The 26,447-nt window shown below is 47.9% G+C and overlaps 1 protein-coding gene across 3 annotated transcripts in view; it reads left to right on the top strand.

Moving 5' to 3' along the window:
* The window catches only part of EVL (Enah/Vasp-like), a 151,854-nt gene that overhangs the window by 50,433 nt on the left and 74,974 nt on the right, over nucleotides 1-26,447 (top strand). Inside the window, exon 1 of one of the 3 annotated variants that reach the window (XM_025918839.2) lies at nucleotides 25,522-25,676. The exons of the other annotated variants lie outside the window; for them this stretch is intronic. Coding sequence (XP_025774624.1) covers nucleotides 25,666-25,676 — 11 coding nt within the window. The 5' untranslated portion in view covers nucleotides 25,522-25,665. Of the gene's footprint in view, nucleotides 1-25,521; nucleotides 25,677-26,447 lie in introns of those variants that run through there. 3 annotated transcript variants of the gene reach the window in all.

The raw sequence follows: 26,447 nt of genomic DNA, 5'->3' as shown, positions 1-26,447 counted from the left end.
AGGTAAGCCGTTGCACAAAGATCTAGAAATTAAAAAGAAGAGAGAGGAGATCAGATCACCATTTAGACCGCTGTGGCTGGACCAGCTGCACCGTAGCTCCTCCAGAGACACTGGGTTTTGCTGGCAGCCTGTTTGGAGAGGAAGGGGTGGGTAGAGGGGAGCCAGCTTTCCCATTCCCGCGCAGTCTGACTGGCATGTGGTTTGTGTGGGCCTAACCCCTCACCCCCACCTCACGGTGGCACACGACCCCCGGCCCAAGTCTCTTGGCCGTGATGATTGGTTTAGGAGCACGTCTGTTATCCAAGAGTCCACGGCCCTCGGGCTAGGACTGTTAGGAAAGATGCCGTTTGGTTTTTTCTTCTGGGATCGAGAGCTGTCAGGACCAAGAAAGCCACAGGTCCTTGGCAGCCAGCACGTGGGGAAAGAGTGATGATGAAGTCAACAGAGAGGGCAACAGAGTTCGGTGGTGGACAAAGACCCGAGTTCTCGTGGCATCATCGAGTTTCTGCTTCAGGCACTCAGCTGCCGACGGCGGGCTCGTTCAGGAGCCTTGTGCTTTGTTTTCTGCTCTATGAACAGTAAATTCCATTTTTCTCCGTTAGTATCTTTCACAACCTAGAGAATCCCAAATAATGTAAGCCGTGCAAAGTAAATAAAAAGCAGACCAAAACTTGTATCGCTTTTCTCCCCAGAGGAGGCGACACTCCCTTCCACCTTCAGAGTTGCCAGACCACATTCACAGTTTTGTATTCCATCTGGGTGTTTGAAGACTGTGGTCGAGGACACGGTAACAGACTGAATTGTGTCCCCCCAAATTCGTAGGTTGAATGCCTAACCCCCAATGTGACTGTTTTTTGGAGATAAGTGGGTAATTAAGGTTAATTAAGTAGATAAGCAGGTTCATCGAGTAGGGAGTTAAGGTTAACTGAGGTCAGAAGGGTGGGGCCCTGATCCAGTAGGACTGGTGTCCTTGTAAGAAGAGATGCCAGGGGCGCTGGAGCACAGAGCAAAGTGCACGTGAGGACACAGAGAGGAGGCGGTCGTCTGTAGGCCAGGGAGAGAGGCCTCGGGAGAAACCAGCCCCGCCAACACCTTGGGCTTGGGCTTCCAGCCTCTAGAACTGTGCAAAAATACATTTATGACCCTAAGCGCCGCCCCCTCCCCCCAGTGCGGTGTTTTGTTATGGCAGCCTGAGCTGTGTACTACAGATGCCTTTAGAAGAAAGAAAGGAGGGGCGCTGGGCGGCTCAGTCCGTTGAGCGTCTGACTTCAGGTCAGGTCGTGATCTTGCAGTTCTTGAGTTTAAGCCCCACATGGGGCTCTCTGCTGTCAGTGGGGAGCCCACTTCAGATCCTGTGTCCTCCCCCCCCCCGCCACCGTCTCCCTCTCTGCACCTCCCCTGCTCACACTGTCTCTCTCTCAAAAATAAAATGAAATATAAGACATTAAAAGAATAAATGAATAAAAAATAAAAAACAGGAAAGGGGTCGTGAGGGTGCTCAGGACCGTATCTGAGGGACAGCCCGTGAAGGTCTGGGAGTGAGCTCCTGGAGGAAGAGGGGGCAGTGTGAGGCCAGCAGGGCTCCCTAGTAACCCCTGGTTTAGAGCTCTAGGAGACCCTTGTTTGGACACATGCCCTGGAGGCGTTTCCAGTGGGAAAGAGAGGTGGTACGTCCTCAGCACCCCCTGCATCCCAGGCACTCAGTAGTTATCTTTCTTACTTACTTACTTACTTACTTACTTATTTGTTTTTCAGGCAGAGAGAGACAGAGCATGAGCAGGGGAGGGGCAGAGAGAGAGGGAGACACAGAATCCGAAGCAGGCTCCAGGCTCCGAGCTGTCAGCACAGAGCCTGACTTGGGGCTCAGACTTGTCAACCGCGAGATCATAACCTGAGCGAAGTCGGACCCTCAACTGATGGAGCCCCCCAGGCGCCCCGGTAGTTATCTTCTTCTGTTCATCAGACCTAGACCTCAGGGTACATCTAGGAGAGCTTCTGTTGATTCAGCTATGAAGCGCCCAGAACTCTGTTTACAGCAGAGTATTTAATTGACACCACAGTCAGCTACTTAGAAGTTACCTCCCTTTGACAGATGAGAGAACACACCTAAAAAGGGTCAGAACCTGGTCAAGGTCACCAAGGTAGTCAGTAGCAGAACCAGGACTAGAAGAGTCCAGTCTACGGATCCTGTCCTGTTTCTTTTCATCCCTGGCCCCATAGCAAGGGGACAGCGTAGATTGGGGAAGGCTGCACAGAACTCAGCCCTGAGCAGGACGCCTCGGATGGAGAGCTGAATCCTGCATCCTGGGCATCTGCCGAGGGAGCCAGAGGCACCGACAGCCAGCTCTGTCCGTTGAATAAAGCACCGCATTGAGCGTGCCCTGTAGAATTAGGAGAAAACACAAGAAACTGAAGAAGCCGTGGCAGGTGGAGACACCTGCTAAGCATTGGCAAAGCTAATATGGTGGGTTTTAGACAAACTGATCTCAATCATGCTGTTCTCTGGGCAGACTTCCCCAGCTCTACGGGGCTGCTGACGCCCTGACCTGCCATAACAAAGAGCAGGGGCAAGGGACCCAGGCCGGCAGGCACGGCAGGCCAGCACCGTGGCCCCTGGTCTGTAGTGCCCACGCGGTCGGGACGGCCAGGGCTCTGGGTCCCAAATCGGGTACCCTCTCAACCTGGCAAGCAGGGCTGCGGCCCATTTGCACTTCACCTGCCCATCTGCCCCTTTAAGCGCTATTGTGTGTAATGAGCTAGTTTTATTAATTGAAAAATTAGTAACAACTCATAATAAAAAGCTCAGAATAATACTGCAACTTCACTGAGATCCTTAAACACACGGCAGAGGCCACTGCTTAGGCAGGAAGCCGTCTGGAATGGTGGTGATATCAGGTCAACTTAGGACCCTCTGTGTGTGTGTGTGTGTGTGCGCGTGTGTGTGTGCGCGCGCACGTGTGCGTGGTGCTGTAAGGAAAGAATATGGCTTTGTTTACTCACAAGGATTAGAAATTCAGTGGCAAGTTTCGGGTTCTTGTTATTTGTGTGACTTTCTCTGGGTTCTCTTGAACATATCAAGGGATTGGCCCCTGCACATAACAGAAAAGAAAACAGTCATTAGCCAGGACACCAAGTAAGCAAGCGTGAGACCTGAAGGGAGACAGGGCGGTGACGAGGAGCCGGTGAGGTCCTCAGGGAACCCAGAGATGATCGGCACTTTTCAGCAAGATTCCTCATGTAACTGCCCATCATTTCACTTCTTCCAGCTTCTCCACTATTGGTGAGATGAAGTTCAGTCATTTCCTAATTACAGCAATCCTTGTTAGGCTTCATCAGGTGGAACTTTAACTAAAAGGAGTCGCTCAGGTGCACAATAGGGTGAAAAGAACTGCTGACGCGTCCAATAAACCCCACGCAAGAAAGTTCGAAATAAACAGCTGCGGTGAGGCCCATCCCCCACGCCAAGGGGTGACCAGCGGATTCCTCAGCCAGCACCAGGTCCCTCCTCTCTGGCTCTGCGTCCTGGGTGGTGCCTCTGACCCCGCGGGCCTCGCTCTTGACCTTACCGGTTTCCGCCCCTCCGTGTGCTTGCTCCGGCAGTAGGGGGACGCGGCAGACCCCTCGGCACAGGGGGATTGTGTTGCTGGCACTCTGCTCCCCTCTTACAAGCCCTGTTCGTTTCTCTGCTTTTTCCTTCCTGCTTGCTTTTGAGCACGTAAAAGATGATCGTGCTTTTCTTCTCTCTGAGCTCGTCCTTGCTCCTTGAACGTAATATGCTGTGCAGTCACTCTGCTGTCCTGCCTCGTCTCCCTCCTGGCTGGATGGGGCTCCTCCCCGCACTGCACTCGGGCTACACCTACTGCTCTGGTATCCGAGTTACTGCTGTTTCTCACTGTTTGCCCCATGTTTTGATGTTAGGTAGTAGGGCACAGATTGGGGAGAGGGTGACGGCTCCGCTGCTTTTCAGAAAACTCGGCTGGACAAACAGGACAAAACCTGAGTCCTGCACAATCCATACAGTTCACTACCAAGACATTAAGCCTGTTTACGGATCTTCCTTATGTTTTGCTTTTACGTTTCCCCAGTCTGTAGTTAAGGGCAGCCAGGCGCCTTCCCTGGGACACTGGGGACCAAGAGGAAAGGTCTCTCCATGATGCGTCTCCATTTAACCCTTCATTACCTTTGCTACCTATGTTTTTAATCGGGTCCATAAGTAGTTCAGTACCTCAGTTTCTATCTCTTTCAAATTAGTATGATACCGTAGGCAGGCCACAGTGTGAAAGAAATAATGGGTCTGATAACACAAAATAGCACACTATACAGTCATGGTGCTATTAGTACATTAATAATGCAAGAATATATAATATACGATAATACATGTTTAGCGATAGTTAAACTGTCATTGAATATGAACAGAATTGACAATAAAGACCTTCCCTTGTTCCATTTAACTCTGAGACCAGGAAAGCAGTCGGTATTACTTAAAAGGAGGAAGTTATATTTGGTAGGGCAGAGAGGAAAGTTTTGAAAAGATACTGAACTTTTTCAGAGCTCCTAGTGTAAGATTACGCTGTCTCTACCAGGCTGTGAGACGTAGGCCAAGTTCTTCCTGCTGGACTTGTAATGCCCTCTTTCAAATATGATGATCGATAACCTCCATGTCCACTTCACACAATAGTTGGGATAACTTATGATATGATATCTATGAAAGCACTTTGTAAGCTGTAAAGTGTGATGCAAACATAGAAAAGGCAGAATGTCAGTGGAGAGAGCAAGGGGCAGAGTGCTGTGGTACACAGACCTGGGTCCAAGGTGGGCTGCCATTTACTGGCTAAGTGGTCCTGAGCTGCTCTCTGAACCTCAGTCCTCTGGGGTTTACTGGAAATAGTGATGATAAGCGTGAAGGGCCCAGCACATAGTAGGAGCTCAATAAATGCCTTTAAAAAGAGGTTGTTATTAGAGGTATGTCCTGGATGTGACAGTTCCAGTTTTAGCCGCGTATTGCCAAACAGGTTTCACCATGAACTTAGACCCCATAAATAAATCTGTCTGACTTAGTGTATTTTCCCTGGGATTTTTGGTGAACTGTTTTTTCATGTGCCAATTATAACGCCTGATTTAGAAAATTCTATCTGGAAGCTCTGCTTTTGATTTGCAAAGAATAGAACATTTCATAAGGTGGGAATTAATCATTGATGGAAAATGTAGAATAGTGCTCTCCCACAGAAACATAGCGCACGCCACAAATGCGAGCCACGTGGAATTTTAAATATTTAGTAGCCCTGTTAAGAAAAGTAAAAAGAACAGATAACTCTAATGATATAGTTATTTAACTGTATCCAAAATGGTATAATTTCAGCATGTAATCATTAGAAAAATTATTAATGAGCTACATTACATGACTTTCGTACTAAGTCTTTGAAGTCTGGTATGTCTTTTACATTTACGTCATTTGTCTGTTAGGACTGGCTGCATTTCAAGAGCTCATGGTCACGGTCACGATCACCCCAGTCACGGTCACGTGTGGCTTGAGGCTGTGGTATGAGACAGTGCAGCTCCAGGGTCCCAGGGAACTGAGAATTAGAAAGTGACTGACGTCTATTGCACTGTTACATTAACAAATGGACTTCAGAGTGTTGGGCCGAAGGGAATTCCCAGATTCATGCAGTATTCGTTGCTCTGTCTTACATTTGCAGTGATTCTGGAAGTTTCCAAATACATACCCTGCAAATTGCTCCAGAATTCTCTGTGACTGACAGGAGCACAGTGGAGACGCTGGCCCCTGAAACCTCCTCATGTGCGGGCTCAGTGAGGTCCCAGCAGGGCCAGGTCCTAGCACTGTGACTGCGCCAGTAGTAGTCCCTGGGCCGGGCCAATTCGTATGTGTTTTTGTGGTGGGATGATCTCGTTGGAGGTCAGGAACACCTTTGAGAAATTGCTGGAAGTTATGAATACACTCCCCTGAAAAAAACACAGCATGCTCAGACCACAGCTGCACGGGGTCTGTGGGTTCCGGAAGCCCATGTGTGCAGCTCGGGTGTAGAGCAGGATGTATGCTGTGCACCGTGTGAGGGGAGAAGGTGGCGGGACGCACAGACATGCTGGGGTGTGCGAGGGACGGTTGGGGAGAATATACACGAAACTAGTACCGATACAGGCATCCCTCGTCTTACTGCGGTTCCCAGACATGGCGGGGTTTTCTTCCAAATTCAATGTTTGTGGCACCCCTGCGTTCAGCAGGTCTATTGGTGCTATTGTCTCAAGAGCTTCACGTTTTGGTAATTGTTGCAACAGTTCAGATTTTTCATTACTGCGTTTGTTACGGTGATCTGCAATCAGCGGTTACGACTCTGCAAACTGAGGTGATGGTTCGCATTTTGTAGCCATAAAGCATTTTTAGTTAAGGTATGACCTGGTGCCACTGGGCACCTGCTGAAAGTAAACATAACTTTTACCTGCGCTGGGAAACAGGAAGTTCATTTCACTCACTTGGTCGCAGCGGCCTGGAACTGAACCTACAGTGTCTCCACGTAAGCTTCTAGTCCTTCTAGTCGCCTCTAGTTGAGGGAACTGGGATAGGAGGGAGATATTTGACTCTCTTTCTAAATATTTTAATTTTTTATGACATGGAACATTTCTTAAACATAGAGATTTTGCTTAAACACACACACACACACACAGAACAGCAGCAATCCCAGGCTCCGGAATCCCAGGTGAAAAGTGTCCAGAGAGCTCCAGCCAGAGTCTGTAGGAGAATAAACACGGCTTGAGCACGTCCATTCTGGGGCTGCAGAGATGAGCGAAACACAGGCCTGCCTGGCGTCCCTGCCCCCGACACAGACCGCCGCGGCCCACCGCTGCCAGCCGTGCCCTGTGGAGGGGTGTGGGCTGCCGGGGCAGCGTGGCCACACAGGGTTTGCCGTGATAGACCTCAGTGGACGCAGCGGGCGGTGTCCGCCCCTCCAGAGTCCCCGTGAGGGGCTCCCAGGCGTGTCTCTTCTGCACCTGTTTGGGCAGAACCTGGATTAAGGACACGTTTCCTCTCCGTGAACTGAGTGTTAGTTAGCCTGAGACTGGGTGGGAAGTGGAGACGGGGTGTTAGTAGCAAGAGCTGCGCGGTTTTGCACTTCTCGGGGCTCCGGTCGCAGGAGAAGCTGCGTCTCCTCACTGTCTAACAGGCGACCTCAAGGCACGGGACTTGGAGAAACCCTCGCTGGCGTGTTGCATGCACCCACGGCCAGAGGACGGCCCGGCCGACTCAGTGCCTCTTGTTGATACGGAAAGGTTTTAGTGGCACATGTCAAAGATAAATACTTTGGTTCATAGATTCCAGGCCTATTGACGGGATATTTAAAAAATATTTTTAATCCTGAACTCTGTTATTAGCTAGAGCCGCGCCAACGAAATTGACGTGGAATGTGCCGGAAGTCGACTGAAGAGGATCCTGCAGGCTGGGCAATGACTGTCAGGTGGCTGGTGTCTTAGAGGATGCGCACCCGGGGTCCTATGGAATGTAATCCCCCCTCTCTACTGTAAAGATCCCGTTACGATGTGAATTGTCACAGGGGTAACTTTGATTTGGCTTTGTGATGGGGACAAATGTGACTCTTGCCAGTGTCGCTGCTCACGGTCGGCACCCGCAGTGCAGTCTGCTGCAGAACCGTTCCCGACACACCAGTGAGTGTGCTTCCCCCGCCAGGACCCAGTGCCCAGAGCCGCCGTGCAGTCCACTGGCATCGGTACAGACGGCCGTTGGTGTTACTAATAAAGCGAAGTGCTCAGCATCACGCGTCTCACGACTGGCTTCTCTGGCAAGTGAAATGGCCTCCTCGTCAAGAAGCTTTCCCATCTACTGCTTTACTTAACCTTCATTAGCAGAGTAGAAGTGAGGAAACCAAGGCTCGGACCGCTTGAGGCTTGGAGCAGCTCTGGGAGTGCTCGGCCAGACCCTCGTGTGAAAAGTGGGGAAGCGAGGCCCCGGAAGCCCACTCGTCCGCCTGAGGTCCTGGAGCGGGTGTGCTTTGTCCCCTGACGCCCGGCCCGGTGCTCTTCCACGGCACGTGTCCGTGCCCGATTCGTAGCAGAAGTGTGGGCATGAGAGCAACGTGGATCAGTCACCTGCAAAACTGCTTGAGACAGCAGTCTGGAAACTTGGACAAAGAGTCTTCAAGGATTTAGTTTTTTTGCAAACGGATTCATTAACAGAGTAATTTTATTTCCCGTCAGCCGAGACTCAGGAACTCGGCGATCCCAGCCGCCTTGCTAGTGATGGTTTTTGCTGGTCACACTTGGGAGCGGTATCATTGGCTTCAGGACAGGAGAATTTTGAGATAGAATGGGCTCCGTTCTTAGGGCGGGGAGTGCCCTTCAAGGTGGTCCGGTGGTTCTCTCGCTGTCAGGACGGGCAGGGATGCCCAGCGAAGCCAGGTGACTCGCCTGAAGTCAGATACCTGCTCCTGAGACACCGGGAGCCGAGCCCAGGTCTGCGGTGCCTCTCTGTTCCTCCGCTTCGGTTCCCCAGCTTTTGAGGGCTTGCCGTCCTGCACCTCGCTTCTCCATTCAGCTCACAGGAAAGCCCTTTCAGAGACACTTGTCCTGCCCCGTGCACTGCAGGCAAGTCAGGGAGCAGGTGCCCGGGGTAGGGCTGGTGTGAGGCACCTGCTGCCTGAGAGACTCTTTACCATTGAGTCCTGCGTCTCTGCAGCGCTCCGGGGCCTTGGGTAAGCCCTGTGCTCTTCTAGGCTCCAGAGAATAAGAATACTTATTTTGCCTCACCCACCTCACTGGTGTGGCCGTCATGACGATTGAGCATGAAATCAGCTTCTTTAAGTGCAGATCTCTGCAGAAGTGTTAGGGGGTGCTCTATCTGAGAGCAGAAATAGACCAACTGCCCACTTCCTTCCCTTGCTGCTTCCTGTCCCCTTTCTCTCTGCCTTCCTCACGCACGGCCCTGTCTGGTGGTGGTGCTCCTGCATGGAGACTTAGAGTTTTGCCCGTCCCGTCAGTCAGGCCCCGCTTCCTCCGGGCTATCTTCCCATGCTGCCCAGCTGTGGACCCCTAGCCCTCTAACCTGGGAGGCCTGTCTGAAAAGCTGCGTCACGAGAGACCTGCATTCAGGCGTCAGCCCTGCTGCTGACCGGCTGCTTCTCCTCTGCGGGCCTCAGTTTCCCTTACAGCCGGCTCTCTCAGCCTGGCTCAGGCAACGCTGGGGTTGGGTCACTCTGTCGCGGGGGTCCCAATCAGGTCAGCGCCCACCCTGCAGCGTGTTCCCAGTGTTAAATAAGGAGATGCAGATATTTTCTAGAACCTAGCACTCTCTCTGCTGCCTTCATATGCACGCCCTGTCTTGAACTCATCTTTTCTTCCTGCCCAGACTGACGAGGGCCCCCCCCCCGGCCTCCCCCCTGCGCTTTTCTCAACAACATACTCGCCACATGTCGTTGTCCTCTTGAGGGCAGGGCTATATTTTATTTTACTTTATTTATTTATTTTTTTTTTTAATTTTTTTTTCAACGTTTATTTATTTTTGGGACAGAGAGAGACAGAGCATGAACAGGGGAGGGGCAGAGAGAGAGGGAGACACAGAATCGGAAACAGGCTCCAGGCTCTGAGCCATCAGCCCAGAGCCTGATGCGGGGCTCAAACTCACGGACCGCGAGATGGTGACCTGGCTGAAGTCGGGCGCTTAACCGACTGCGCCACCCAGGCGCCCCAAGGGCTATATTTTATTTAACTTGACATCTTTGGTGTTTAGCGTGCTGCGTGTCATCTAACAGGCGCCCAACACGTGTGTTAAGTGACTAAAACTCTCACCCAGGTGCAGCGCTTCTCAGTGTGCCATCCGCCATCTCCACTGACCCTCCCCGGAGCCGTGTCCCCTCAAAAGCCCTGGAGTTACTGCTTCCCTTGTAGGGAGCACACCTTAGAAGGGAAGAAGCGGGGCTGTGAACCTCAAGTCCAGCCTTCCTCCTGTTCCACACTGCTCACGTGAGGAGCTTGGGGAGGGGACCAGCCTTAAACCCATGCATTGTTGTTTTTCTGCTCTGTCCTGCCCTGGGTGTATTAGTAAGACGACATCAGTCAGTGATGTCTGTTCTCCCTGTGTGTCTGTGTTTGTGGTTAATCGGCGGAATGAATTACGGAATGAATCAATGAATTCCTGGAATGCTCTGAGGCCATTGTGAGCACTGATGATCTTAAGTAATCCTGACAAGTTTTTCCTCCAACCATGTCCTGAATCTCATGAAAGCCAGGTTTACTTCCAGCATAATTAGAGCAGTAGGTGACCCAGAAGCAGCTCAGAGCAGAAATAAAATCTTCAGAAAAGACCTGTCTGATTTCATATGATTTATTTTTTCTCATCTTGTCATTGAAAACAAGGGTTGAAATTTCAAATTGTGGGATTCTTTTCTCTTTGAAAGGCCCCTGAGACAGTGAGCCTGCAACACTGAAAACCTAAAGGGTCGGAAGAACCCTCGAGACAGGGTGTGCGAGGAGAAGGAATTGGGTATTTGTTTTTCAGCAGATACCGTGCTGGTCAAGAATTTTAACAGTAAAAAGGAATCCTGGCCTAAGCACCGGGAGGCTTGGTTTCCACATTCAGTTTTGCAACCAGTGTTGAGACCTTGGGCACATCTCTTTCTCTCACATGACCTCAATCCTTTCATTTGGCCATTAAACCCCAAAACAGAACAAGTCATTTGTTGAAAAGAGAGCTGTGGGGCCATCTTTGGCAACCGTGCAAAGTCAGAGTCAAAGCAGGTCTCTTCATCCGGTTTCCTACCAGAAGCAGATGTGCATTGCTCTTAAAGTTGGTTCGATGGCCTCTGTCAAACCAAAGTGGTTTTGCCTGTGGCGTCCCCCTCCCGAAAGCAAAAGTGTATCCTGGTTGTAGCCCCTGGCTCTAATCATCTCGCAGGGATCCCATGAAAGAAGGATTCTTTCTTCCCAGGGAGCATCATTTCCGAGGTCCAGAGCAAGCGTTCTTATTCTCCGTTTATCTCTCCAGGCTGAACGCTCCATTTTCCTCAGCCTGTCCTGTGCGATGATCCCTGTGGCCTCAGCAGCTCAGCCACCCTTTCAGAATCCCCCAGGTGGCCAGTACCTCTTGTATTGTGATGTCACAAACTGATCTCAGTGTTCCATGTGTGGTCCAACCTGGAGAGAGAGAGAGAGAGAGAGAGAGAGAGAGAGAGAGAGGCATACTGCCCAGCCTCCGTCACGAAATAGACGAGTTGAGGACCCCAGCCCCATTGCTGGTCAAGCTCTGAGCTCTGATCATGGGACACGTGTGCAGTAGCAACAGGCTTGCCTTGGGACTGTTCGAGACGGCTTATGCGGATGGTGGACACTGGGTGGCAAGTCCAGAAGTCACTTGTCAGTTGACGTCTGACAAAGGGCAATTCAGTGGACAGAGTACTGTCTTTTCAGCAAATGCAGTTGGAACAGTCAGATGTCGGTACGACAAGAAACAAACTTCGGCCCAGTCCTCACACCTCCTACCCAAGTGACCTCTGAATGGATTCTAAATCTAAATGTCAAACCACAAAGCTGCTGGCAGAAAACTCAAGGCAGTCTTCATGACGACCAGGCTGGGCAAATGGTTCACGTGCATCTCAGCAAAAGCACCATGCATAAAATATTTTTTAAAAAAGACAGATTGGACTTAAATGAGAATTAAAAGTTGTCACCCTGTACAAGACCATGTTAGGAGAATGGAAGGACAGGAGACCGATCTGGAGAGAAGGTTTGCACGTTGCAAGGGCTTGTTTTCGGAAGGTATAAAGAACTCTCAAAACTTCACAGCAAGAAAACAGTCCTGCTGTTTTAAGTGGGCAAAAGCCTTAAGTAGACGCGTGGTACTCAGATGGCAGACAAGCGCGTGGAAAGACGCGGGCCCCACCAGCCACTAGAGACCCGCGAGTTACGAGGAGATGGGACCACACGCGTACTAGAACGGCTGAAGCGCAGACGATACTGACAATGCCAGGTGCTGGTTGGCTCCTCACCTGGCTGGTAGGGAGGAAAATGGCCGCTCTGGAAACCAGTTGGGCTGTTTCTTGCAAAGCTAAACACCTAAGAGGTGCCTGGGTGGCTCAGTTGGGCTCTGACTCTTGCTTTCGGCTCGGCTCGGCTCATGATCTCACGGTTGGTGCGTTGGAGCTCCGTGTCGGGCCCTGCGCTGACAGCACAGCGCTTACTCGGGATCCTGTCTGTCCCTCCCTCTCTCTCTGCCCCTCCTGCTTGCACTCACTTGTGCGCTGTCTCTCTCAAACATCAAAAAAAGTGAAAGAGCATGTATTCACGTTTAAAAAAATAAACGTGTAAACCAGCAATTCTAATACTCTACGTTTAACCCACAGAAATGGAAACTCACACTCACTAAAAACCTGTGCACGTGTGTGTGGCTGTTGATGGCAGTGCTGTTTATAATGGCCCAAACAACTCTCATGGTCTTCAACCTAATGGGTAAACAATTTGTGATATAGCCACACAACACGACACTAGCCTGCAAAAACGAAAAAAGAAAAAAACAAATTGTTTAATAAACACAACAACTTGGATGAGTCTCAGAGGCATTTTGGTGAGGGAAAGAAGCCATCGTAAAAGGTTACATCCCATATGTTTCCATTTAGGTGGCATTCTCCAGAAGAAAGGGACTGTGCTGGAGAACAGATCCGTGGCTGCTAGGGGTATATGGGTTGGGGGTGGGGGGCAGGTGCGGCCACTCAGGGTTAGCTACAGGGAGGTGGGGGAGGGACGGATGCGACGATGACACAGATCTGTGCAGGTACTGGATTCATTGAAATGATTTACATTGAGACCAAACGCAACCAAAAGTTCTGAGAAACCAACAAGAAAGCTCCAGTAATTTGAATGATGAAAATGTTTCCCATTACTATGTTCCTCTGGATTTATTTTCTTTGTAGTTAACTAAATCTAGCCAGGTGTCCTGTTCCAATGCTCAGTAAAACCATTAGAAGTCATGGAAAGGAGGCAGAGGTTTGGCAACCTAAGAGTCCTCAGTGTGCGGCTTGAGAAATGAGGAATTCTCGGGTCGAGTCCACAGACTTCCGCTCTGTTCTGGAGACTGTGTTCTGGGGAGGCCTCTGCACTCAGGAGGGCCCTCGCTTTATCGTGTTTTCTCTCCACTTTCTGGAAAGCTGAGATAACTTAGAATTGTCACCCCAGAAGGTGGCCTTTCTACTCTGGTTTCTGATGGGGGCAAAAATGATGGGATGATTTTTTCCAACAATCTCAAAAGCCTCCCTCCCCCCCCCCGCCATTAATTCATAGCCCACTTGAAAGCATGTTTTTGTCTGCATTTGGAGCATTTTTTAATAATGGCTTTGTTGAGATATGTTACATACCATAGAGTTTGTGTACTGGAAGCACACAGTTGGTGGTTTTAGTGAATGGAGTCGTGCCCCCATGACTGCAGTGTGCTTTTTGTCACCCCAGAAGCAAGTTCTGTGGCAGTCACCCTCCGGACCCTCCAGGCCTAGACAGCCACAGATTTGCTTCAGTTCTCACGGATTTGCCTGCTCTGCACACATGTCATGAAAGGAATCACTGAGGGGTTCTCTGTGGCCAGCGTCTTTCCCCCTGCCTGACCCCATGGCTCGCACATCACAGCGCCATGCACCGCTGCTCGAGATGTCATGTCCAAACTCAAGAGGGCTCAAGTCCCTCTGTCCGAAGCCAGACTGACTTTAGTTCATCCCCCTGAAGGGGACGCAGAAGCAACACTGGACTGGGATAATGGGACCTACGGCACCCCCCCGTCCCCCGGCTGGTGTTCGCAAGGGTTCTGTTTGGAGAGAGGGGGCCGGCGGGGGAGGAGAGGGGCCTTAATTTACCTTCTATGTCTTCCTGTGGTTTGAGTTCTCTACCTTTCAACAAATACAGCCTTAAAACAAGAGCCATCTGAGCGGGGAGCCTGCGCCTCCCCTCTTTTTTTTTACTTTGTATCTCTCTTTTTTAAAAAAGTATCTAAGAAATCAGGTATTTTTAAAGTTTCACTAGCATTATTTTTTTAACTACTACCCCCCCCACCCCAGATTTTTCAGTTACATTACAGAGTTGGGTCTATATTACATACGTACATGGCCACGATTATTGTTTCTAGTAGTTAGTATTTCTCTGGATCCTCAATCATGTTTTTCTCCTTAAATTGTGTTTGTATCAGAATTGCTACCTTGGGGTTCTTTCACTTAGATTTGCCCTACGACTTTTCCATGCCTTAATTTTCCATCTTGAATTATCTTTTCGTTTGAACTGTCTTGCGTAAACTGCCCAATTCTGGTGCTTGTTTTCTGTCGTGTCCCACAATCCCTGTCTCTTGACTGGTGATTTTTAACCAGTTTGTGGTAGGCGGGTCACTGCTGTCACATGAGTACAGCTGCCTTCAAACCGGGCCACGTGTGTTCCTGGGGCTCCCCTGGCAAGGACGGCTTGAAGCAATCCGTTTCCGGAGCCCCCGTTTCCATCCGTACTCTGTGCTGACTTGGGTCTGTTTGCCAGTGTGCCTGTGGGGTGCTGGCTCCCTTTCCCCACACCACCTTTCAGAATTCCTCTGTTCTCACTCGAGCAGACGGGCACGTCGCCTGCCTTTCCAAATCTTAGGAAGATTCACTGCCTCAGGCTAACCCAGCCCTCAGCAGACCAAACAGAGGACTAATTTGAGGTGCACTGGCCCCAAAGGAGAGTCTCCTGGGAGCAGAGGAAGCAGCCCTGGGGAATGTGGAAGAGGGCAGCTTTCATTTCAGCAAGGCCATCAAGTCACGGCGTAGCGCCACGCCTCATCTATCGGGTTGTCCGTTGAAAATTAAAGACGTGGGGCGCCTGGGTGGCCCCATCAGTTCAGCGTCCGACTCTTGATTTCAGTTCATGAAATTGAGTCCCATGTCCGGCTCTGCGCTGACAGCAGGGAGCCTGCTTGGGATTCTCTCTCTCCTTATCTGCCCTTCCTCCCCACGTCTCAAAACAAAGAAACTTAAAAACTTAGGGGCGCCTGGGTGGCTCAGTCGGTTGAGCGTCAGACTTCGGCTCAGGTCATGATCTCACGGTTCGTGGGTCCGAGCCCTGGGTCGGGCTCTGTGCTGGACAGCTCAGAGCCTGGAGCCTGCTTCAGATTCTGTGTCTCCCTCTCTCTCTCTCTCTGCCCCCCCGCGCCCCCATACTCTCTCTCTCTCCTTCAAAAATAAATAAACATTTAAAAAAAATTTTTTTAACTTAAAAGATTTCAGAGATGGTATGCTCTCACTTTGAAGTGTATAAGCGTGTTTGATTTGGAAAATCAGTCAGAATCTTTCTGATAGCAAGTCAATCTGAGTTGGCTGCCTAGCTTGAGTAAACAGGCTGTGCCGGTTATGTTTTATGACAGACCATTTTCATGAATTGAAAGAGCTTAGGGGGCGCCTGGCTGATTCGGCCAGTCAGTGTGTGACTCTTGATCTCAGGGTTGTGAGTTTGAGCCTGTGTAATCTCTACACGACGGGGGAGTAGAGATTACTTAAAAATAAAATCTTAAAGAGGTGCTGGGTGGCTCAGTCCATTAAGTGTTGTCGACTTCGGCTCAGGTCATGATCTCACAGTCTGCCCACATCGGGCTCTGTGCAGACAGCTCAGAGCCTGGAACCTGCTTCTGATGCTGTGTCTCCCTCTCTCTCTCTGCCCCCCCCCCCCATCGTGCTCTGTCTCTCTCTCTCAAAAATAAATAGACACTTAAAAAATTTTTTTTAATCTTAAAAAAAAAGCTTAAGCTCACATATTAAGTTGCATTTATAAATTTAACGTACTTAATGTACATATACCACATATAATGTTTCCAAACGTTAAGTCGTTTGCAACCATCTAAACTTACCAGGAAGAATTATAGATGCCACCTAAAAAAATATGCAATAGGATACATAATTTTCCTACATATTCCTAGAGGGTACACAAGCAGAAAAAATTAGATGAGAGTAATAGCACTTACTTCTGTCTTATTCTGTATTTTCTATATTTTTAAAATGCTTTTTCTCCTTTTCTTTCCTCCTGCCTCACCTTCTGGATATATATATTAAATTGTCTTCAGTTGAATTCAAAGCCATACGCTCTGTTTCATTCTCCCGGCTGCACCTCCTAACCTGTTGTGACCCTGTGCTTGTGCTTCTTTTTTGTTGTCGTCGTTTTAAGGCTTCTCGAGGTTCAGGCCTGCCCAGTCATCCACACTCTCTTCCCTTCCTCTGCTCCACATAGACTCATACCCACGCCTACAAACGTTGGTGTATCTGGAACTTTGGTCCTAAATTATAGATACACTTGCTTTAAAAATGGTTTTGATTATCATTCTTATCAAACACAATTAAACCTCAGGCAATAGAAAACTTCACTAGATTTTTGCTTCCCCCGATTTTGTGAACTATTTTTAAAGCCGTTTCAATCTGCGACTCCACAGTATCGTGTACGTTCACGGCGCCGTGGAGCCACTGCCCCGCTCCAGTTTCCAAACGTCTTCATCCCCCCCTGAAGGAAGCTCCATACTCATTCAGCAGTCTCTTCCCATGCCTTCCCCCCACCGCCATTAAATATATTTTTGAGGTTTTGACATCTTGGGGGGTGGGGTTTGCTGGCGGGGGAGAGAGCCCTCACAGAGCTAGCGGATTCCTGTAGACAGTAAATTGATGGTGGGGCCACTTCTCATCGACAGACCAGCCCGTCCCAGTCCATACCCCCAACACCTCCTTTATCAGGCTCCCAGTCCCCGACGCCGGGATTTCTCCTGCCCCAAACAACCCCAGACAACTGGGAACAGCCCCTGTCCTCTCAAGCCTGCTGGAATTCTTGAAACTAGCGCTTAACTCTGCTCCCCCTGCTCTGCCTTTCCCACAGAAACCCCGAGAAAAGCTGTGGCCTCTGCTTCCCCCTCGCTCTTCCCTGCCCCCCAGCAACACTGGTGCCTAACACCGCGCCTCCTGTTTAAGGGGAGCTGTGAGTGGCATCAGACTTTTCTTTCCGCATCATCGTCGTCACTCGGGCACCTTCATAATCTAAGACCCAGGCACAGATTATTGCCGCCACCCGCGACAACACGAATCCGTGTCCTGTGCGAATTTGCCTCGTCTGCGCATCTCCTAGAAATGGAGTCATACAACGTTGTGTTTTCGCGGCTGGCTGCTTTGACTTAGCATCATGTGTTCGAGGTTCATTCATGTCATAGCCTGTGTCACTACTTCCTTTTTAGGAAGCATCCCCTGGGATCATGACCTGAGCCGAGATAAAGAGTCGGACATTCAACCGAGCCACCCAGGTTCCCCAACAATTATATTTTTAATAACCAAAAAAAAAAAAAAAAAATCACTTGGTTCTTCTTCCTCGTTGCCTCTTCCCACCTCATGTTTTAAGTATCTCTCCTTATCTCTCCACTGGCATTTATTATACTTACTAAATGTTTTTCAATGTTTTATTTATTTTTAAGGCAGAGAGACACAGAGCATAAGTGGGGAAGGGGCAGAGACAGGGGAGACGCAGAATCCGAAGCAGGCTCCAGGCTCCGAGCCGTCAGCACAGAGCCCAACGCGGGGCTCGAACTCACGAACCACAAGATCATGACCTGAGCCGAAGTCGGACGCTCAACCGACTGAGCCCCCCGGGCGCCCCTATACTTACTAAATTTTAAAATTCTCTTTCCCGTGGTATAGGTCTTCCAAAGAAGAAACTCATTTCTGTGTTTCTTTTACTCTCACATCACCACATCACAACTTCGCTTCCAACACCAGATGTGTGGGTTGTTATGAATAACAGAAGGTGCCCATTTCACTTAGATCACACTGAATCTAGTTCAGGAAGTGAGGACAAAGACCAAATATAACAAAAGATGCTCCCACTGCTCGTAGGCTTTGGAGATTCCAGGGGTTTGGGGAGCTGCAGGCCAGAAACGGGGACACAGATCAAATATATATTTATTATATAGCACAGGTTGCTTCATTTGTTGTTTCTCTTCCAGGTCTGTAATAAGTGCAAGCATATAATAGAGATGTTAGAATTTTCCCCTGTGAGTTCATCATTGTTTCCTTGGAGCGTTCGTTTGGCTTGGCTGGTGATGTCTATTTATGCTGCAGATGAGTTTGGCCAGGAGCTCGGTTGGGATAGAAGTTTGTAGGGGCAAAGCACCCTGGTATTGCGTTCTCGGCGCAAACATTCCCTTTGCAAATGCTGACGTTCGAAAAGCCAGACCATATCAGTATCCTCTCTGTACACCAGTAATGCACGTACTTCCTGAGTACTGGTCTTCAGCAGAACAGTTTAACAAACATTCTGAACACCCAGTATGGATACCAAGAATTGTGCCGAGCACAGCTGGGTATAAAAGAATAAAACAGGTAGCCCCTCCCTAAAGAACAACCATCTGTGACAATTAAACTGATAATACTGTAAAATGCAGAAGAAACATAACAGCAGGAATAATTTTGTCTATCGTGGGGACTCAGTAAACACTTGACCGAAGAGGTGGGTCTTGAAGGGCAAACCCAGGTTTGATTGCGTTTGGTCATGCAACTTTGCCAACAGGTTTTCCTGTGTCAGTGGTGGTAACTAATTCTCTGTAGCCATTTCTCCACCCCCTTCTTCTCCGTTCCTAGGAAGTGAGGACCTTCCTATCAGAACACTCTTTTTTTTAAAGCACAAATTTCATGAAAAACCAGTATAATAAAGCAGATTTTTTTCTATGTTTCTTAGTCAAAGACCCTTTTATGCTCAAACATCCCACCAAGAGAGAGTAGAAGAGAAAGCAGTCCATTTACAGAAAAGGAAACTAAGAGCCACAAAAGTTAGATAACTTTCCCGAGCCGCACAAGTCTTTGAATTCAGTCTCCTGAGTACAGTGCCCTTTAGTGTAGCTCCCTGATTTGTTATCAGTCACTCTGCTGTCTATTGGGATCTAGACACATGGAAAACACTCTTTCAAATCAAGTCAATACAGTTGTCAGTTACTGAGCATTTACTGTGTTCAAGATGCACAGCCAAATCCTTAGCATTTAGTATCCTGTGTGAGATTCGGTGACCTTTCCTTGCATTCACTCACTCATTCATATATTCATCATGCAGTTAACATTTACCCTGTACCTACTACATCCTAAACAGTGTACTAAGTGCTGAGTTCAATTCATAGTAATACATTCTAAGGTGCTGCCTTAAACAAGACATTTCTCTTTTTTTTTTCAAGTTTATTTTTGAGAGAGAGAGAGAACGAGAACGAGTGGAGGAGGGGCAGGGAGAGAGGAGACAGAGAAACCCAAGTAGGTTCCCCGCCATCACTGCAGAGCTCAATGTGGGGCTAGAACTCACGAACCACGAGATCATGACCTGAGCCAAAATCAAGAGTCGGATGCTTAACCAACTGAGCCACCCAGGCGCCCCTCAAACAGGACATCTCTTAACGCTCTCACTGAATTGCTCTTCAGATGTTAACAGCTCCTATCCTATTTTTCTAGCATTTTCTATTGCCTTGACACGATTGATTTAGGAATTGGTGTTGTACCTGCAGTTCATAGTTATTAACGTGGCCAGTCCTTTGATTGAACAGATGAGGAGGAGGCCAGGATTGAGAGTAGAGAAGTAAATGCCCAAGGATGTATGGTGTATCAGTGAGAAAGCATGGGCACGAATCCATATCTCATAACACCCTGGCCAGAAATCTTTCCACATTTCTTATTCCTCATAATTTTGCACAAGTGCCTTATTAAAGTTAGACGGCAGAGTTAAAAGAATGCCCTCAGAAGGTGCACTCTTCCCGCTTATCTACTTATTGAAACTGAGAAAAGACAGTTGTCATATGACTGGAGGACAGAGGAGAGGAAGGATGGAGGTGAAAGGCACATTCTCACGGTGAAGATGTTTACACTCAGGCTAACATCTTCAGGAAGTGCTCAGAAAATGAAAAAGAGTACCCTTTGGTAGTTTCATAATCATCATTGACTTCTGCTGCAAGCCACGACAGCATGATGATCACGGACTTGCTCTCTTGACAAAAAACCCGTGAAACTGAACAAAATGTACAAAGCACCTGAATATAAGGATACTTAAAAATTCACATACAATACTAAATTCTTGCTGTTTTCAGGCATTGACAGGTAGCACAGGACTCCAATTCTTGAGTGCAGAAACATTGATAAGCCCCACAGTGGCTCTGGCTTTCTGCCTGGGACTCCTTTTTGGTTTTGGCACAAAGTGGTGGGGCTCCAGCCGAAAGGTGATCTTAATGAGCTCAGAAGGCAGATACATATTGGAATTCCAGGCTTCTGAAATAGCTGGATGTTGCAGGGCAGAGAAATAGAGAAGAGGAAGCCTCGTGGTAGGAGCAGGGATAGCAGAGTTTTGTGTAGGAGTTCACTTTGGGTAGCTGGCTAAGGGCTGTCCGGCTATGCACGTGTAGAATGAGACGGTCTAGGAGGCCTGCAGAGGGGCTAAGAACTGAATGATGATGCCCAAGTTCATGCAGTGCTGGGATGTGTTGGAGATTCTAGTCAGCCTTAATGAAGAGACCTCACTGAGCACCTCAGGCATTCAGTTGAGACCCCAGAACAGCCATACCTTAGGAGTGAGGGTGGTGCCCTTGAGTAAGGGCTACCCCCTAGGGCTAAGTTCAAAATGGAAAAAGAACTTAAGAAGAATTAATACACACTTGATCGCACTGAAAGAATCTTCCAGTAATTTACCTGCCTGCTAGGACAAATTGAGTACCCTTAAAGGAAGACAGTATAACCCAGACTCTGCAGCATGTCATAACGATGTCTAACATGCAGTCGTAAATTTGTGAACATATAAAGAGCCGGAAGATGTGAGGGGGAAAAGCAATCAGTAGACCCTTAAGTGATGCTTAAGTTTGAATTTGCAGGCAGGTGCTTCCAAGTTGCTGTTACAAATATGCTCAAAGACTTAGAAGATGGATACAGTGAGCAGACATACAGAGAAATGGAAATTGTAAAAAGAAATTTACCAAATGGAAATTCTAGTACTAGAGGTGAAATTTTAAATTTTTTTTTTCAACGTTTATTTATTTTTGGGACAGAGAGAGACAGAGCATGAACGGGGGAGGGGCAGAGAGAGAGGGAGACACAGAATCGGAAACAGGCTCCAGGCTCCGAGCCATCAGCCCAGAGCCTGACGCGGGGCTCGAACTCACGGACCGTGAGATCGTGACCTGGCTGAAGTCGGACGCTTAACCGACTGTGCCACCCAGGCGCCCCTAGAGGTGAAATTTTAAAATTCACTGGATGAGATCCACAAAAGTGGCTCAGAGATTGTATTAAAAAGGGTTAGTGGACTTGGATACTGATCAATAGAAATCATCTAAAAACCAGGGAAATCACACTGGGAAAAATTAACAGAGCCTTGGTGACTTTGGGGGATGATACCAAGAGGGCTAAATGTGTGTGGTTGGAATCCTTGAGGAAGAGGAGGAAGGGAATGGGGCAGAAGGATAATGCTTGAGGAAATAACTGCCAAAACCTTCCCAAACTTGCTGAAGAACCTTAACTCACATATCCAAGAATATCAGCAAACGCCTAGCAGGATAAATACAGAGAAAACCACACTTAAGCCCACCATAGTCATGCTGCCGGAAACCAAGAAAAGGAAACTATTCAAAGCGACCAGGGAAAATATGGTACATTATATACAGAGGATGATGATATAAATGATGGCTGGCTTCTCATCAGAAACCATGGATGTCAGAGACAGTGGAACAATGTTTTTTTTTTTAACTGCTAAAAGAAAAAAAAATCTCAAAATTCTCTATTCAGAAAAAAGTACCTTCAGGTGTGTTGGCAAAATAAAGGTGTTTTTCAAATAAAAGAAAGCTAAAGCATTCGTTGTAGTGGTATACCCGCTGTTATATTCCTCAGCTGAAGAAAAATGATGGAAACTCAGATGTCTAGGAAGGGATGAGGAGTACTTGAAAGGATAAGTATATAAGTAAATAGGAGACTTTTTCTTGTGAAATATATATATTTTTATGTGGATGTGTACATGACTGTGTAAAGCAAAAATATATTAATGTATAACATCGTATTGTGACTGTAATACATGTGATGACGGTCCCGTGAAGGATGGGAGTGCATTTATGTGATTGCTGTGTACTTAACACTTTACAGGAAGTAGCACAACAGTAGCTCTGAGTATACTGTACAAAGTTAAGAATGTATATTGCAATCCCTAGAAAGACCTGTAGATAATAATATGAAGGGGCCCCTCGGTGACTCCGTCAGTTAGGCGTCCAATTGTTGATTTTGGCTCAAGTCATGATCTCACAGTTGTGAGAGTGCGCCCTGTACCGGGCTCTGCACTGTTACTGCGGAGCCTGCTTGGGATTCTCTCACTCCCTCTCTCTCTCTGCCCTTCTCCTGCCTGCCCACGTGCTCTCTCTCAAAATACACATTAATATAATAACGATAATGTAAAGAGGTATAGCTAAAAAGTCCATAGAGAAATTAAAATGGAATTCTAAAAAGTAATTTATCCCAAAGAATGTGGGAAAAGAGAAACAGGGAAACCAAAACAGATGAAACAAACAGAAAGCAGCAAAATGGTAGACCTGTGTCCAAACATGTCAATAAATTACATGTAAATAGACTAAATACTCCAGTTAAAAGATAGAGATTGTCAGACCAGGTGGAAATGCAAGGCTCAATTGTATACTGTCTATAAGAGACACTCTTTAAATACAAAAGTAAAAGAGGCTGAAAGTAAACGGATGTGTAGTGGGCAGAGTAATGCTGCCATCCCACCTTAGTCCCCAGGCTGTGAACATGTTACCTTAGCTGGCAAAAGGGATCGGAGTTATGCATCTGGAGATGAGGCAACTATCCTGATTATCCAGTGGGGGTGGTCTAATCCCATGAGTTGTTAAAAGTGGAGAACCTAAAAAAGAAGATGGTAACTGTGTGAGGTGATGAACATGTTCGTTAGCTTGACCATGGCGATTATTTCCCAATGTATACATACATATATCAAGACATCAAGCCATACACCTCAAATGTAGATAAATGATATGTTTATATGTATATACAGTTTTTGTCAGTTATACCTCAATAAGGATGAAAATAATAAAAGCCCCCCCGCCAAAAGAATATGGCCAAAAGAAGCGACCACAGTGCAGACCCTTTCCTGGCTCTGGTCAGAGATAGATGTTAGATTGGAAGGGTGAATTGTAGTGGTTCTGCATTCCTGGCTTTGTAGGAGGAGGAGGGGGCCATGAGGAAGGAGCATAGGTGGCCTCTCGAAGCTGAGAAAGGCTAGGAAATTCTCCTTTAGAGCCTCCAGAGGGAAATATAGCACTTCCAACACCTTGGTTTTAGCTCAGTGAGACCCGTGAGATCTATGTCGGACTTCTGACCTATTATCTTACAGAACTGAGATAACAGATTTATATTATAAACTGTCAGTGTGCAGTAATTTTCTACAGCAGCAACAGAAATCCATACGGGATGGAGAAGGATACACCAAGCAAATAGCATAAGAACCTGCACAACTACGTTAATACCAGATAAAGTAAACTTAACGACAAACGGTTACCAGTGATAAAGAGGGACATTTCCTACTGATCGGAGGGTCAGTTCATCAGGAAGATATTTTAGTCATGAAAGTATAGGTACCCCAATAAGAGCTCCAAAATACATGTAGTAAAATCGCAGAATTAAAGAGGATAATAGACAAATCACCAGTTGGAGATGTTAAACCTTTTTCTCATCAGTTGATGGAACAATTAGACAAAAACAAATCAGCAAACCAGTAAGGACTTTGATCTGAACAACACTTGACCTAATTTCCATTTTTAGAACACTATACCCAATTTTAGGATACATGTCCTTGTGCACATAGTACATTCACCAAGGTAAACTTCACGCTGGGCCATGAAACAGGTCTCTGTAAATTTTAAAAGATTGGAATCAGGGGTGCTGGGTGGTGCAGTTGGTTAAGTGGCTGACTTCAGCTCAGGTCATGATCTCACAGTTCGTGAGTTTGAGCCCCACATCGGGCTCTGTGCTGACAGCTGAGAGCCTGGAGCCTGCTTTGGGGTCTCTCTCTCTCTCTCTCTCTCTCTCTCTCCCTCTCTCTCTCTCTCTCTGCCCCTTCCTCTTTAAAAAAAAAAAAAAAAGATTAAAATCATACCAGGAAAAACAAAAAGTTACACTAATTACGTTCTTTGACCACAATAGAATTAGAAATAAGTAACAATAACAGATATTTTAAAAACACCAAATATTTAGAAATTAAAATACTTCTAAATAAGCTATAGATAAAAGAAATCATATGGAAAAATAGAGAATATTTTGAACTAAAGGAAAACGAAAAGCAAAATATGTCTAAATTTGTGGTTTGCACCTAAAGCAGTACTCAAAAGGGAATGTGTATCTTTGAAAGCCTTTCAAAATACATTTTCAGGGCGCCTGGGTGACTCAGGCAGTTAAGCGTCCAACTTCGGCTCAGGTCATGATCTCACGGTTCGTGAGTTCGAGCCCGGCATCAGGCTCTGTGCTGACAGCTGGGAGCCTGGAGCCTGCTTCGGATTCTCCCCCTCTCTCTGCCCCAACCCACTCGCATTCTGTCTCTGTCTCACTCAAAAATAAATCAAAACGTTAAAAAAAAATTTTTTTTTTAATTTTTTTTAAATACATTTTCAACCTTCAAAGTACTTTCTAGCTTAGCTGTCTGGCTAGAACTGCTCTTCCTACACTAGTCTGTGCAGCTGTTTCCCGCCGTATCAGTCATAACATCTTAATACCTTTGGTTGTTGGCTTTTCAGCGATTGTGTTTTGGTTCTGGGACAAGGCCTCTCTGCGGCCCCAGTTAATTTGGAACCCAGGGTTGGGAATGGACCTTATTTCCACGAGAGCCCGGTGGAGGCAGGCAAAGTAAGGGTCGTTAGCCCATTACACAGTTGAGGAAACTGAAGCCCCAGGGCCTCTTGACGAACAAGTAACAGGGCTGGGTTTCCTGTGTTCCCCACACATTTCTTTTCCTCGCAGGCCCTCAGCTGCCAACTGAGATCTCCCCGTCAGAAGTGTCTCCCCAGCAGAGGTGCAAAACGGGTACTAAGGTCAATATTAAACCTTTAGCAGCTGGTAAAACATCATCATGTAGCCTTGTGTCCTCCGGAGGATCGGTGAGGACACTTCTGAGTTTTCTCGGGGCCTTTTCATAAAAGCCTTTAGGGAGCCACCCGCCCTGACCTCCCATTTCTAGGGCAGGTGGGAGAACCCGGGCCCAGACCTTTCACGTGGCTGAGGCCGAGCGGGGAGGCCCTGATCTGGGGGGCAGCCAGTACCACCGCAGGCCCTGCGCCCAGCCTGCCGCTGCGCCCTCGCAGGAAGTGCTTCGGGGCTTGAGGCCCCGGCCTGCGAGGCCTGCGAGTTTCAGGCGGTGGTGGCTCCCGGCCGCCCACGCTGCTGGGGCTCTGCACTGTGAGCCTCTTGTTTCTCTATTTTCTACCTAGGTTTCAGTTTGTAACTGGGGTTTATTTCCCCTTTGTCTCTGGTTCAGCTTCCTTTTCCTGTTTGGTTTGAAGTTGAGTCTAAAAATCAAGTTTGCTGCCCTCCGAGGGTCTGTGGTCCTCTGATCGGCAGAGCCTGTGGAGTACAGGACTCACCTCCTCAGGGTTCCCTGTGCTAAAGCCTTTCAGCCATGGCCACGGGGTGAGTATGGGGACCAAAAAGGGGACAGAAGAGTGTCTGGAGGAGACCTAGAATCATAACGGTGTAGAGCTGAAGGGACCACAGAAATCATCTCGGATCGCCTTGTTATAATAATGGGGAGACCAAGGACCGAGGACAAGGGACTTACCCAGGGTCACCCAGCAAGTTCGTGACCGAGCCCGTCCACTCTTCATCTGCTGGCCTGTCATTACATGGGCCCGTGTCTCTTACTGTCTGTGATCTTTAATGGCTTCTGTGTTGAAAGCACTCCTCAGAGGTCAAACACCCGTCTCGGGTAATAGAAGGGGTTTGACGATCTAACGGGGTCCTGGTTTGGCTCTGACGCCCTTGGCTCCTCTCTCCAGAATGGCCTGAAAACATTCAGATTGTTTTCTCTAAATACTGGGGCAAATAGGGAAGCGCCGAGGTTCCTTTTGTAAGAGAAACTTCGTCAACTGACGAGCACAATCCTGACCTGCTTGAGAGAGTGGCAACTGACTTAGGCCGTCGGCCACTCAGACCTGCTGCTCAGCTCTTGGGTGGGCGGCAGCCAGGCCACACTGTTCCCGTCGGATCGTGACTGCTCTCTCTAAACATGGGGAGGCACTCCCCAGCCTGTGACCCCATGGAAGATTGTAGGCGATAGGAGTTTTATCCGCTGAGGGTTTGGTGTTGACTTGCTTAAACTCATTATAAGTTTGTGTCTTAGCATAAAATGATAATCCCTCACCTCACAAAGTACTTCTCAGTTTCCATAATGCCGTTTCGGTG

This window comes from Puma concolor, chromosome B3 (genome assembly GCF_028749965.1).
Source record: "Puma concolor isolate L17-30 chromosome B3, mPumCon1.1.hap2, whole genome shotgun sequence".
NCBI classification, from domain to species: domain Eukaryota; kingdom Metazoa; phylum Chordata; class Mammalia; order Carnivora; family Felidae; genus Puma; species Puma concolor.
The sequence above is the reverse complement of the archived record's forward strand: the minus strand, read 5'-3'. Positions and strand labels throughout refer to the sequence as shown.